This window comes from Bombina bombina, chromosome 3 (assembly GCF_027579735.1).
Source record: "Bombina bombina isolate aBomBom1 chromosome 3, aBomBom1.pri, whole genome shotgun sequence".
In the NCBI taxonomy this organism is placed as follows: Eukaryota; Metazoa; Chordata; class Amphibia; order Anura; family Bombinatoridae; genus Bombina; species Bombina bombina.
In genome coordinates, this window is record NC_069501.1 from 467,350,985 (window position 1) to 467,366,034 (window position 15,050).

Sequence of the window (15,050 nt, forward strand, 5' to 3'; positions counted from 1 at the left end):
ATCGCAAAGTGTCTAACATATTAACCCCCTAATCCGCCAACCCCCTACAATGCAATAAACCTAATTACACTATTAACCCCTAAACTGCCAACCCCCACATCGCAATAAACCTAATTAAGCTATTAACTCCTAAACTGCCAAGTTAACCCGCCACAACGTAAATAAGCAATTTAATTACTAAGCCCCCTAACCTAACACCCGCTAAATTAACCCCTATTACATTAAATACAAATATACTAAGTTACAAATCAAATAAAAAAAACTAACATTACTTTAAAAAAAAAAAAACAATTAAATTAATCTAAAATTACAAAAAATAAAAAAGTCTAACATTACAGAAAAAAATAAACCAAATTATCAAAAATAAAAAAATTAAACCTAATCCCTATGAAAATAAAAAGCTCCCCCAAAATAAAACACCCCCTAATCTAAACTAAACTACCAATAGCCATTAAAAGGGCCTTTTTTAGGGTATTGCCCTAAGTTAAACAGCTCTTTTACATGTAAAAAATTCTAAGTCCCCCCTAACTGTAAAACCTTCCACCCACCAAACCCCCCAAAATAAAAAAAAAAAACAACACTAAAAAAAACTAAACTACCCATTGCCCCTAAAGGGGCATTTGTATGGGCATTGCCCTTAAAAGGGCATTCGGCTCTTTTATGCCCTTAAAAGGGCAATCAGCTCTTTTACAGCCCAAAAAAAACCTAATCTAAGAAAAGCCTAAGTCTAACCCCCAAATAGGTACTCACCGTTCCTGGTCCGGCGGAGAAGGTCTTCTAATGTATAACATTGTTACAGGACTGCTACCATATAATACCCTAGGTACGTGCACACTCCTGAACTTACCTCTATTCTTTTCAACAAAGGATAACAAGAAAACGAAGAAAATTTGATAATAGAAGTAAATTGGAAAGTTGTTTAAAATGGTATGTTCTATCTGAATCATGAGGAAACACACAATAGGATCAGCACATCACAGTATCCAATTCTTGTAATGAAGTAGAGGAATATTTTGGGTGCAACACCTGAAGGACTCCCCTTTCCAGGGTCGCAGCTTAAACTTCCAATAAAACACACAAGTGGCACTCAAGGTAGGTAACAGTACCTTTTATTGAGCAACGTTTCAGGGCTTCTGCCCCTTTTTCAAGCTAACAAACAGTGAGTAGCAAACAACATTTATAGATAATACAAAGAACTGAGGTGACCAATCACATATCAATGGTAGGGGTTAGCAGAAAATCGGATCATACATGACCTCATCTATACATAATTACCAAACATATTTGTACCTAAGTTAGCAGGGACATGGAGGTGAGCAGTTTTCTCATTTCTGATGGTTTATTTGTGCTGAAACACGATCATTGACCTTCTGGGTCATCTCACCTACATATAACAGCCCACATGGGCACTTTAATGCATAGAACACATGGGTCGAGTTGCATGTGTAATACCCCTTGACCAGGATTTTTTTTACCAGTATATGGGTGTGAAATAAAAACCCCTTTAATCACACTACTACATTGGGCACAACCCAAACAGGGAAAGGTGCCATTCTTAGGTGTAACATAAAGCAAATAACTGGAGCAGCACTAAAAGAAGCAATAGGGTATCTACTATGATATATAAATTAATAGAGGATGATACCTAATAGCTAGTGAGTTCAAATGCGGGTATTTGTTATATCAAATAGTGATCTAAAATTAAACAATTATAGTATGCAAAGAAATAGAAATGATATATAAAACAATTAAGTAGAGTTAAGATAATGAGTTTATTCTTAACAATACTGTATCCCAATAAAATATTAAACTAAAATAATTATATGGATCTGGATCCTCTAAACATAAAAAATGACACTATTGCAATAGTCTATGATGGACCATGTGATATAAAATATATAAGATATCTAAAAAATATATATACAATATCTAAAATAGATCATTTTTTAGATATTGTATATATATTTTTTAGTTATCTTATATAATTTTTACCACTTGGTCCATCATAGACTAATGCAATAGTGTCATTTTTTATGTGTAGAGGATCCGGATCATTATTTTATTGGAATATTTTTATTTTTTAATTTTTTTTTATTTAAATAACATATCAATAATGACAAACGTAGCAGTACATTTCAATGTTCCAATTTTTACAGATATGCAGGAATATCAGTGGTAGTCAGTGTCACATAAAATACTGATATGGAGTGGTAACGAATGATGTTGTACAATATATAACCATGTTTCATTTAGCGTTAAGGTATTCCTCCCAAATAAACATTATAGAGTAATAATCTTCTAATTTACGTTTAAGACAATAGTGATATCTTTCCAGTGATAGAGCAAGGGAGACAGAACTTATCCAATCTTCTCTTGTGGGAGCTACAGTATTTTTCCACCATCTAGGTATCAATTGCTTGGCACAGTTCAGCATGATACCTAATAGTGTGTATCAAAGTCTACATTTAATTTTGGTGGGTTTATGGAATACACACACTAATGGATCAAGGGGTATATCATGCTGCACAGCTTTAGTCATCTCTGAAGTCACTAGGGTCCAATAGGCATGAATTTTGTGAATTTTGGGGCATCCCCATCAGACATTGTACCGACTTGGCCACAATTTCTCCAACATGTGGTTTGGGAGTTCGGGTAGATTTGTGCTAATCTATGTTGTGTAAGATACCAGCGACTGAGAATCTTCATATTGGTTTCTCTAAATTTTACAGATGAAGATGAGGAGCTCATATGTGTGGCAATAGTAAGCCAATCTTTGTCTGTTAAATGTGTTCACAATTCCTCTTCCCACTTTCGTGTGTATGAGGGGAGTTGGCGTGAGTGGTATTGAAGTATTTGTTTATAGGCCATTGACAGGGGACCTTTTACATTTGTTTGCAGGTAGCAAATATTTTCTAGTGGCGTCAGTGGGCGTAAAATATTTTGTTTGTCCTTGTGTGAAGTTATAAGGTGACTAAGTTGAAAATATTTATACCATTGTCCGAACTGTGGGACATTTACCTTGGTCAGTTCCGTTTGTGATCTTAGTTTACCATCTTTAAGGAGTCTAAAAGGGAAGAGATGTGAGTATGGTATTTTGTTCCTCAGACCGTATATGTTAGTCTGATTGGAATATAGGATTTGTCAGCGTGGGAGTTAAGGGGGAGGGTATTGTTGAGACAGTAGGAAAATGATGAGTGATATAATGCCAGTTTTTGAAAGTTTCAGCTATTAGCGTAGATACTGTTATTGGAGTCTTCTGTGTTGGTGTGGGTGTCCAGCACAAGCTTCCTAGGTTTGTATGAGATACTAATGATCTTTCAAGTTTAACCCATTCCCTATCTACTTCATTTTTGCACCAATTTATTATTCTGACCAGGTGGGAAGCGTATTGGTAATATCGAATAGTGGGAGCCCAAAATCCTCTTCTATTTTTGGGCATATACATGGTCTTCATAGAGACCCTTATCATATGAGTCGACCAGATATATCTGTTTATTTATTCTTTTGTATACATTGTATTGATTTGATAGCGGTAATTTTATTGTAATATTTTATTGTGATACAGTATTGTTAAGAATAAACTCATTCTCTTACCCATACTTAATTGTTTTATTTATATTTCTTTGCATACTATAATTATTTAATTTTAGATCACTATTTGATATAACAAATACCCGCATTTGAACTCACTAGCTATTAGGTATCACCCTCCATTAATTTATATATCATAGTAGATACCCTATTTCTTCTTTTAGCGCTGCTCCCGTTCTTTGTTTTATGTTTCTCCGTTAACCCTTAGGGAGATAAGTTTTTTTTTTTTTTGGGAGTCCTAACAATAATAGGGATATAGTGCGAGGCAGTATTCATTTTTTTCTTTTTTCGCCATTCTTAGGTGTGCCAAAGAATTTCTGTCTGGATTTATTCTCGGGGCCTTGGCAGGGCAGGGCCCACACCAGCCTCCTGCCTATAGTATTACCCCTACGATAAGCTGCTCTAGGGATAGTTTGGAATTCTTCTATTTCAGGGCAAGCTCTGGATCAGGGCACACACCTACAACAATCGTTCAACATCCAAGTATGGCATCTACATCTACTTTATTTAGCAGATCCGATGGAGACAGGCAACCGAGGAGGAGAAAGACAAGACGTTGTGGGAGACGGAGGAGGAATGGGGACACGCCAAAAGACAAGCACCAACAGAAGAGGTAAATGTTATTAACTTATCCTCTCAAGAGCTTAATACAGATGAAGTTGATGTACTTAATATGAGCTTATCATTCTGCCCTACTGAGTTTCCAGACACATTTTCCATCATTACCGACCTGACCTTCTCTTTAGGGGTCTACGCCTCAAAGCTTTCTTTAACAACCCCAACAAACAATTTCCATCATATACTATACAAAATTATGACAACAGAGCCTTTTAATCTTTCTCCCTATGGACTGAGTTCAAAAAGTTTATTTAACCCCTCAGGGGACAATGTGGCCATGGAAACCTTCATAAGAATGGTGGACACTGACTTTAGGAAACTTATTAGTATGTAACTAAAAACCAATATCAGGCCTTAAAAACCCTACAAGACAACAAAAATATTACCATTAAGCCCGCTGACAAGGTTGGAGTGGTGGTAGTTTTGGACACAGCCAAATATAAACAAGAAATATTGCGGCAGCTTGAGGACACCAGTGTATATACAAAATTGGACTGTGACCCCACTAATGATGTTTGCAAAAGTTTGGTTAGGATTTTTGATATAGGCCTGTCTAACAGTTATTATGTTAACTAGGAAATTGTATGATTTCTTGCTTCCCAAATTTCCTATTGTGCCAGTATTTTATGTGGTCCTGAAGGTTCACAATAGGTTGATAGATCCCCCGGTAGACCCATTGTGGCGGCAATCTGCTCACTATTGAGCCCTACAGCCCAATTCCTAGATAAGGTATTATCCCATATGGTCACAAAAGGCAGATCATATATCAGGGACACAACACATTTCATTGAGTCTATTTCTAAGTTAAATAATCTGGGGGAGGGAGGATGTGATCCTGTCTACTTGGAATGTAACTTCCCTATTTACTGTGATACTCCACTCAGTTGTGATTGATTGTATACGAAACACACTAGCCACCAGTGGGCAGTTTAGTCAAACACAACAGGAATGGTTAATACAATTATTAGATCTGGTTTTGGCCAAAAACTTTTTTTCTACATGAGAAACAGTTTTACATGCAAAAGACTGGGACTGCTATGGGGTCCAATGTGGCCCCAGCCTATGCCTGTCTGGTCATGGACTCTATCGAGGAAAGAGTTGTATATGGTGATCCGCTCTTTAACCAGTTTTGCCAGGGGTGGTTCCGCTATATTGATGACTTGTTCATAGTGCGGCGGGCCTCCCTGACAAACTGAGACAGTTAAAAGATAATATTAAAAGTGCAGTCCCCTTCTTAAAATTTAGCTGCAAAGAGGACTATCAAAGGGTAGAGTTACTTGACACAATGGTATTAAAACAGAATGGTTCCCTCACCACTGACTTATTTGTTAAGCCTACAGATTGTAACACTTAGTTACATTGTAAAAGATTTCATCCCCCAAAAGTATTTGAGATTGTTCCCAATTAATTAGGGTTGACAGTATTCCATGATTAGGCAGGTCAGATCGGCTGAGATGAGAAGAAAATTCACACAGAGAGGTTATGACAGTCTGGAGTTAGACAATGTGGAAAAATCCCTAAAAGATCCCCCCAAGAGGTATACAATCACATAAGAGAATGGACTTTGTAACGTCATATAATGTTATGAGTCAGAAAGTTTTTAATGTTATTAAGAGAAATTGGTCAAAGGGACAGTATACCATAGAATTGTTATTATTTTAAAAGATAGATAATCCCTTTATTACTCATTCCCCAGTTTTGCATAACCAACACAGTTATATTAATATACTTTTTACCTCTGTGATTACCTTGTATCTAGGAACCTTCTTCCAGCCCCTGATCACATGACTGTGACTGTTTATTATCTATTGTCTTGCATTTAGCATTGTGTTGTGCTAAATCTTAAATAACCCCCTGTGCCTGAGCACAGTGTTATCTATATGGCCCACGTGTACTTTCTGTCTATTTGGGGCCTATCTATCAAGCTCCGAAAGGAGCCTGACGGCCCGTGTTTCTGGCGAGTCTGAAGACTCGCCAGAAACAGCAGTTATGAAGCAGCGGTCACAAAGCCTGCTGCTCCATAACGCTGTCCGCCTGATCTATGCAGGCGGACAGGAATCGCCAGAAATCAACCCGATCGAGTATGATCGGGTTGATTGACACCTCCCTGCTGGCGGCCGATTAGTCACGAGTCTGCAGGGGGCGGCGTTGCACCAGCAGCTCTTGTGAGCTGCTGGTGCAATGCTGAATATGGAGAGCGTATTGCTCTCCGCATTCAGCGATGTCTTGTGGACCTGATCCGACAGATCTGTCGGATCAGGTCCGCAAGACATTTGATAAATAGCGGCCTTTGTGTTGAAAAGAGATTTAAAAAGCATGTGATAAGAGGCAGCCCTCAAAGGCTTAGAAATTAGCATATGATTCTGCCTATGTTTAGTTTAAACTAAGAATACCAAGAGAAAAAAAGCAAATTTGATGATAAAATTAAATTGGAAAGTTGACTAAAATTAAAAGTCCTATCTGAATAATGAAAGTTTAATTTATACTAGACTGTCTCTTTAAGGAAGCTTGCCTGAAATAGAATAATTCCAAACTATCCCTAGAGCAGCTTATCGTAGGGGTAATACTATTGGCAGAAGGTTTGTGTGGGACATACACTGCCAAGGCCCCAAGAATAAATCCAGACAGAAATTATTTGGCACACCTAAGAATGGCATCTTTCCTTGTTTGGGTTGTTCCCAATGTAGTAGTGTGATTAAAGGGGGTATTATTTCACACCCATATACTGTAAAAAAATCCTCATCAAAGGGTATTACACATGTAACTCCACCCATGTGGTCTATGCGTTAAAGTGCACATGTCGGCTGTTATATGTAGGTGAGATGACCCAGAAGGTCAAGGATCGTATATGTTAGCACAAGTCAACCATCAGAAATGAGAAAACTGCTCACCTCCCTTTCCCTGCTCATTTTATAGAAAAAGGCCACCAGGTTAGCCAACTTAGTTACATGGTCATAGAACAAGCCCCCAGACATACTAGAGGGGGAGATAGGGCCAAGGATCGCTTTATAGGGAAGCTAGATGGATTTCAAGGTTAGACACTATGCACCCAAAGGGACTGAACAGGGAATTTGACCTGCTTCCGTTTAGTTGAACAATATGTAAGGCTTTAGTCAGCTGTATAGTGCTATCTTATATAGGATGTAAAGAATAGACACAGAATAGACACATATTTGGGGCTTGCTTTCCCTTTGTATACATAGCAACTTGCTGCACTTGTTTTTAATGAGATGCCATTTTTTTTCACATAGGGAGAGTAAGGGTTAAATATGTTTCGTAATTATGTATAGATGAGGTTATGTGTGATCCCATTTTCTGCTAACCCCTCCCATTGATATGTGATTGGTCACCTCAGTTCTTTGTATTATCTATAAATGTTGTTTGTTACTCACTGTTTGTTAGCTTGATAAAGGGGCAGGAGCCCCGAAACGTTGCTCAATAAAAGCTACTGATACCTACATTGAGTGCCACCTGTGTGTTCTATCTTAATCATGAAATATTTTTTGGGGTTTTATGTCCCTTCAATTTTTTTCATAGCGCCATATGCGCCATATTAGCAAATCACAGTAAAGAGGCGAATTCCTGTATAGAGAAGTTTATTACATCATATTACAGTTTTAGAAACAACGTACAACAGAGAATTTTCTAAGCATTATTTCTGAGTATGATGATCTCATTCAATATCTGTAAAATGTTTGTTATATTTTGTGGTCAAGGTCTTGTCACTCACTATTGTGTCTATGTCTGCAGAGTCTTTATTTTGTACTAGTTTAAATGTCATCTGCAAAGCATTGTTGTAATTTTTTAAAAATATATACAAATATATATATATATATATATATATATATATATATATATATATATATATATATATATATATATATATGTGTGTGTGTGTAGCACAAACTAATTGCATAATTTAACATAAATTGATTTAATGATAATTTGTGCAACAAGCATTTTTTTTTTTTATTAACTAATATATTTATATCAACAGTACCAAGGATCTGCACTCACATCAGCATAGCAGCAATAGCCAGGGTATCAGGATCAATTTCTTAAATATTGACCCCTTAACTCCATTTGACATATTTATACATCATGCGATACGAAGCCCATCGGATTCTATCAGCCAATCGGAATTAAGGTAGGAATTTTCTGATTGGCTGATGGAATCAGCCAATCAGAATCTAGTTCAATCCGATTGGCCGATCCAATCAGCCAATCAGATTGAGCTCGCATTCTATTGGCTGATCGGAACAGCCAATAGAATGCGAGCTCAATCTGATTGGCTGATTGGATCAGCCAATCGGATTGAACTTGATTCTGATTGGCTGATTCCATCAGCCAATCAGAAAATTCCTACCTTAATTCCGATTGGCTGATAGAATCCTATCAGCCAATCGGAATTCGAGGGACGCCATCTTGGATGACGTCCCTTAAAGGAACCGTCATTCGTCGGGAGACATCGGAAGAAGAGGATGGATCCGCGTCGCCTGCTTCAACATGGACCCGCTCCGCACCGGATGGAAGAAGATCGAAGATGCCGCTTGGATGAAGATGTTTGCCGGTCCGGATGTCCTCTTCTTGCCGGATAGGAGGAAGACTTTGGAGCCTCTTCTGGACCTCTTCAGCACCGGATTATGGATCGCCAACCCCCGCTTGGGTTGGATGAAGATCTTGGAGCCAGGACGGATCGGTGATACCTGGATGGTGAAGACAAGGTAGGAAGATCTTCAGGGGCTTAGTGTTAGGTTTATTTAAGGGGGGTTTGGGTTAGATTAGGGGTATGTGGGTGGTGGGTTGTAATGTTGGGGGGGGGGGTATTGTATGTTTTTTTTTACAGGCAAAAGAGCTGAACTTCTTGGGGCATGCCCCGCAAAGGGCCCTGTTCAGGGCTGGTAAGGTAAAAGAGCTTGTAACTTTTTTAATTTAGAATAGGGTAGGGAATTTTTTATTTTGGGGGGCTTTGTTATTTTATTAGGGGGCTTAGAGTAGGTGTAATTAGTTTAAAATTGTTGTAATATATTTCTTATGTTTGTAAATATTTTTTTATTTTCTGTAACTTAGTTCTTTTTTATTTTTTGTACTTTAGCTAGTTTATTTAATTGTATTTATTGGTAGGAATTGTGTTTAATTAATTTATTGATAGTGTAGTGTTAGGTTAATTGTAGGTAATTGTAGGTAGTTTATTTAATTATTTTATTGATAGGGTAGTGTTAGGTTTAATTATAACTTAGGTTAGGATTTATTTTACAGGTAAATTTGTAATTATTTTAACTAGGTAGCTATTAAATAGTTCTTAACTATTTAATAGCTATTGTACCTGGTTAAAATAATTACAAAGTTGCCTGTAAAATAAATATAAATCCTAAAATAGCTATAATATAATTATAATTTATATTGTAGCTATATTAGGGTTTATTTTACAGGTAAGTATTTATCTTTAAATAGGAATAATTTATTTAATAAGAGTTAATTTATTTCGTTAGATGTAAATTATATTTAACTTAGGGGGGTGTTAGTGTTAGGGTTAGACTTAGCTTTAGGGGTTAATACATTTATTAGAATAGCGGTGAGCTCCGATCGGAAGATTAGGGGTTAATAATTGAAGGTAGGTGTCGGCGATGTTAGGGAGGGCAGATTAGGGGTTAATACTATTTATGATAGGGTTAGTGAGGCGGATTAGGGGTTAATAACTTTATTATAGTAGCGCTCAGGTCCGCTCGGCAGATTAGGGGTTAATAAGTGTAGGTAGGTGTCGGCGACGTTGTGGGGGGCAGATTAGGGGTTAATAAATATAATATAGGGGTCGGCGATGTTAGGGCAGCAGATTAGGGGTACATAGGGATAACGTAGGTTGCGGCGGTTTACGGAGCGGCAGATTAGGGGTTAAAACTGTAATGCAGGGGTCAGCGATAGCGGGGGCGGCAGAATAGGGGTTAATAAGTGTAAGGTTAGGGGTGTTTAGACTCGGGGTACATGTTAGAGTGTTAGGTGCAGACGTAGGAAGTGTTTCCCCATAGGAAACAATGGGGCTGCGTTAGGAGCTGAACGCTGCTTTTTTGCAGGTGTTAGGTTTTTTTTCAGCTCAAACAGCCCCATTGTTTCCTATGGGAGAATCGTGCACGAGCACGTTTTTGAGGCCGGCCGCGTCCGTAAGCAACTCTGGTATCGAGAGTTGCATTTGCGGTAAAAATGCCCTACGCTCCTTTTTTGGAGCCTAACGCAGCATTTGTTTTAACTCTCGATACCAGAGTTAAATTTATGGTGCGGCCAGAAAAAAGCCCGCGGAGCGTTAACAGCCCTTTTACCGCCGAACTCTAAATCTAGGCCATAGTTAGTTAATAGAAGTAGCTGCAGGAATCAATGAGAGAAAAATATAGCAATGTGGAATGTTCAGACTTCAGAGTAAACTGGTAGAAGATTGACACTTAGATGCAAACTAAGGTTTGTTGCAGGTTCACAGTACATAATATTATATAAAGCTGTATGTCAGAGTTAAGCACAGCTGCACAGGTATTTAGACAAGCTGCAAGTTTAGGCATTAATTACTGTTTGTGCATATATATGCAAACTTGGTTTGTTGCAGGTTCACAGTACATAATATTATAAAGAGCTGTATGTCAGTAATTAGCAGAGCAGCACAGGTGAAAGTTAAGTTTAAGGCATCAATTACTGTTTGAACATATATTGGAGAATCACATGAAAGCTTTTAACTGAACATAAAGATGCAGAGTTCTGAATAGCAGCAGGATATTTCAGCAATGACAACTTGTAGCAGAGAAATAGTTATAAAGTTCTGAGTAAGATGCTGTTGTAATTAGAGAGTGATGGTATCCAAAAGTATGCTTGATTTATAATAAAGTTCAGAGTTTGTTAAGAAGCAGTGTCCAGGAAACAGAAATGGAATTATTTGGATACTTGCGATTTGATGATTTTAAGCATTGGTAATAGAAATGCTGTAGGTTGAAATAGTTGGTAAAATTCATGCAGGAAACAGTCACAGACCTCTGTTGTTCAGGATCACAACTTCAATGTTAATGCCCAGCACATTAGACCTGAGAAGGCTTAAAAAGAGGCTGAGGTAATCAGGTGCATGAATGATTAATCAGGCAGGCAAGCAAGCTGAATGTGCATACTGCCCAAATGCAGCAGTCAGAGAAGGAAGTCTTAAAGGGATAGTGACATTAGGCTGAGATATGTTACATGAGGTTTATTGGATTAACAGAAAATGTGCAATATGCATCAAAACGAAATTAGACAGGTGCATAAATTTGGGTACCCCAACAGAAATATTGCATTAATATTTAGTAGAGCCTCCATTAGCAGAAATAACAGCCTCTAGACGCTTCCTATAGCCTGTAATGAGTGTCTGGATTCAAGATGAAGGTATTTTGTACCATTCCTCCTTACAAAACATCTCCAGTTCAGTTAGGTTTGATGGTTGCCGAGCATGGACAGCCCGCTTTAAATCACCCTACAGATTTTCAATGCTATTCAGGTCTGGGGACTGGGATGGCCATTCCAGAACATTGTACTTGTTCCTCTGCATAAATGCCAGAGTAGAATTTGAGCAGTGTTTTGGGTCGTTGTCTTGTTGAAATATGCAGCGTAACTTCAACTTTGTGACTGATTCCTTAACATTTTTCTCAAGTATCAGTTGATATTGAGTGTAATCCATGCGACCCTCAACTTTAACAAGATTCCCAGTACCGGCACTGGCCACACAGCATGATGGAACATCCACCAAATTTTACTGTGGATAGCAAGTGTTTGTCTTGGAACGCTGTGTTCTTTTGCCGCCATGCATAACACCCCTTGTTATGACCAAATAACTCAATATTTCTTTCATCAGTCCACAGCACCTTCTTCCAAAATTAAGCTGGCTTGTTCAAATGTGCGTTTGCATACCTCAAGCGACTCTGTTTGTGGCATGTGTGCAGAAAAGGCTTTTTCCACATCACTCTCCCATACAGCTTCTCCTTGTGCAAAGTGTGCTGAATTGTTGAACAATGCACAGTGACACTATCTGCAGCAAGATGATGTTGTAGGCCTTTGGAGGTGGTCTGTGGGCTGTTTTTGACCGTTCTCGCCATCCTTTGCCTTTGCCTCTCCAATATTTTACTTGGCCTGCCACTTCTGGCCTTAACAAGAACTGTCTTCCATTTCCGAACTATGTTCCTCACAGTGGACACTGACAGCTTAAATATCTGTGATAGCTTTTTGTAGCCTTCCCCTAAATCATAATGTTGAACAATCTTTGTTTTCAGGTCATTTGAGAGTTGTTTTGAGGCCTCCATGTTGCCACTCTTCAGAGGAGAGTCAAAGAGAAGAACAACTTGCAATTGGCCACCTTAAAAACCTTTTCTCATGATTGGATGCTCCTGTCTATGAAGTTCAAGGCTTAATGGGCTCACCAAACCAATTGTGTGTTCCAATTAATCATTGCTATGTAGTTACAGGTATTCAAATCAACAAAATGACAAGGGCGCCCAAATGTACGCACCTGTCTAATTTCATTTTGATGCATATTGCACATTTTCTGTTAATCAAATAAACCTAATTTCACATTTCAATTAAGCAAAACAATTATTGTTTCACTTAATTGATGGGTCATTGTTGCATATATTTACACACATTCACCTTTTTGCACACGGCCTTACAGGATTGGTAGCTGTGTTAGGGGAGGGGTTACAGGCCTATATATTCTTGCTGTTTTCACATGTTGTTTATCAGAAGGGACGCTGTTGGTCCCGAAACGTCACGGTTCATTAAAAGATTTTGTTTCACAGAGATGACCAGTGAGTGCTTATTTTTGGACTGTTATTCACATTTTCTACAGCACCCTGGCAGTTGACGTATGTTGGTGATAGTGCATACACCTTCCTTGCTATATATGTATACATATATATATATATATATATATATATATATATATATATATATATATATATATATATATATATATATATATATATTCAGTATATATAGATAGGGTGGGTTGACGAGATATTTTTTTTTCCAGTCAATGCAATTTCTAATGGTGGTTCACTAGTGTTATAAAGAGGGGAAACAAAACAGTCCTCTGACATTTTGTATTGACTGAAGAATAGTACATTAAACTTGTTTAATCAAACTCTCATTAAGAGTTTGCACTTAATGTAACCCCCATAAAACAGAACACTCTTTAAAAGGTATATAGATATATATAACTAATATATATATATATATATATATATATATATATATATATATATATATATATATAAAATACCATCCAAATAACAGTGTTACCCTCCTATGGATATCTGCCTGGGTGCAATGAATGTAATGTATAATCCTCCAAACAAATTGCACTCCGTTTATTGTTGTTGGAACGTTTTCAGGGAAATCATCCCCTTCATCAGCATAACAAAAAGTGAAAAATGTGACCTTATATACACACATGTTAAATCATAAATAACAAATACCTGTGTACAATTCAGTGAAAAGCGCCAATATATCATACTGGAACGCAAACCATGCATTCCAAGCGGTATAAGCCGGAAGTGTTACAGTGCACTATACTTCTGGTATGCAAATTCAAACAAATCATATATTTACCGTGTATTAACAATATTGGACAAAATAAGACAAACCAAATGAGCATAAAGTGAGTTCACAACCTAACATAAATGATGATCCTTAAATCACCTAACCTATTCAGGTTTCTAATGTATCCGTGTAGTATCTATACAGGAAAAAAGTGAAAGCCACAAACGTCAACACATTATATTTTATACATCTTTACAGACCTATACTTTCATGCTGTGACTAATAGTGTGTTAAACGTACCATCTGTACCTGACTACGATCACTCACTTGCATATCAGCAAAGTGCCGGTGGCCATGATGGTTGCTATGACGACTAACGTAAACATAAGTCCATATGCGTACAAGCTCAGATCTCTCAGCTGCACTAGAACAAAAGGCGTCTGCATATACTTTGCAGTCAAGCGAGTCACAACAGCAACCTTCATCCAAGTGGTGGGTAGTCATGTATATCAAAATTAAAATTAGCAGTATATTACTTGCTCATTCGCATGTATAAATAAAACATAAAAAGTAACATAAAAGAATTCGCATTCACATCTATGAATTATATAATGCCAAACTCTGGCATGCAGGTTACAATTTACTATCTCCACACTGTATGACTACAGAGTTGTATGTAACTGAATATAGGATTTTGACTTTTATTGTGACACCTTATCATGATCCAGCATTTACTAGTAAAAGTGTAGCGGAGGCAGATAAAGCTATATCATTCACAATATCACACAACAAGCCTATACATTACAATATGAATTATTATCAGTTAAATTCTAATCCTGGTATTACAGGTTCTAGCCCCATATTGGCTACATCCAAGTCCACTTTTGCAACTTTACAGAGTCCTTGACTTCTGCTGCTTTGAAAGTATACATATGTGTCTCCTGATGGTGAAAAAATTATGATTTTCCTTCTTTCCTGTGGAGCTCCTATATGGATGCTGTGGGATCCATCTAGTGTAGTAGAGGTACTCAACCAGGCCGGCCCCTATGTTAGATATAGGAGAGAGTAGAAGGGTAACCAGTAAAGGGTAGGTGTCATCCCCATAATGGAAAGGAACACATTGTGACCCAGTACCACTAAGAGCTTGGGTAAAAGTTGGCAGATCTACCCCCTGTGAGGCCTGACCTCCAACCAACCCCAAATATAGGTGCACCATACCCTTAAATGTACCCCTATAAAAAGAGTATCCACAGCACCAAGTAAATGAAAGATGTTTATTCAGGTACAAAAAATATTTTTATTTT

General features: G+C 37.6%; 1 protein-coding gene across 5 annotated transcripts in view; it reads left to right on the forward strand.

Annotated features, from left to right (window-relative positions):
* LOC128653444 (periphilin-1) overlaps nt 1-15,050 on the forward strand; it is a 168,240-nt gene that overhangs the window by 20,334 nt on the left and 132,856 nt on the right. Inside the window, exon 2 of one of the 5 annotated variants that reach the window (XM_053706736.1) lies at nt 4,025-4,204. The exons of 3 other annotated variants lie outside the window; for them this stretch is intronic. In XM_053706736.1, coding sequence (XP_053562711.1) covers nt 4,025-4,204 — 180 coding nt within the window. The remainder of the gene's footprint in view (nt 1-4,024; nt 4,205-15,050) is intronic. One more of the 5 variants, XM_053706737.1, reaches the window with a different exon arrangement.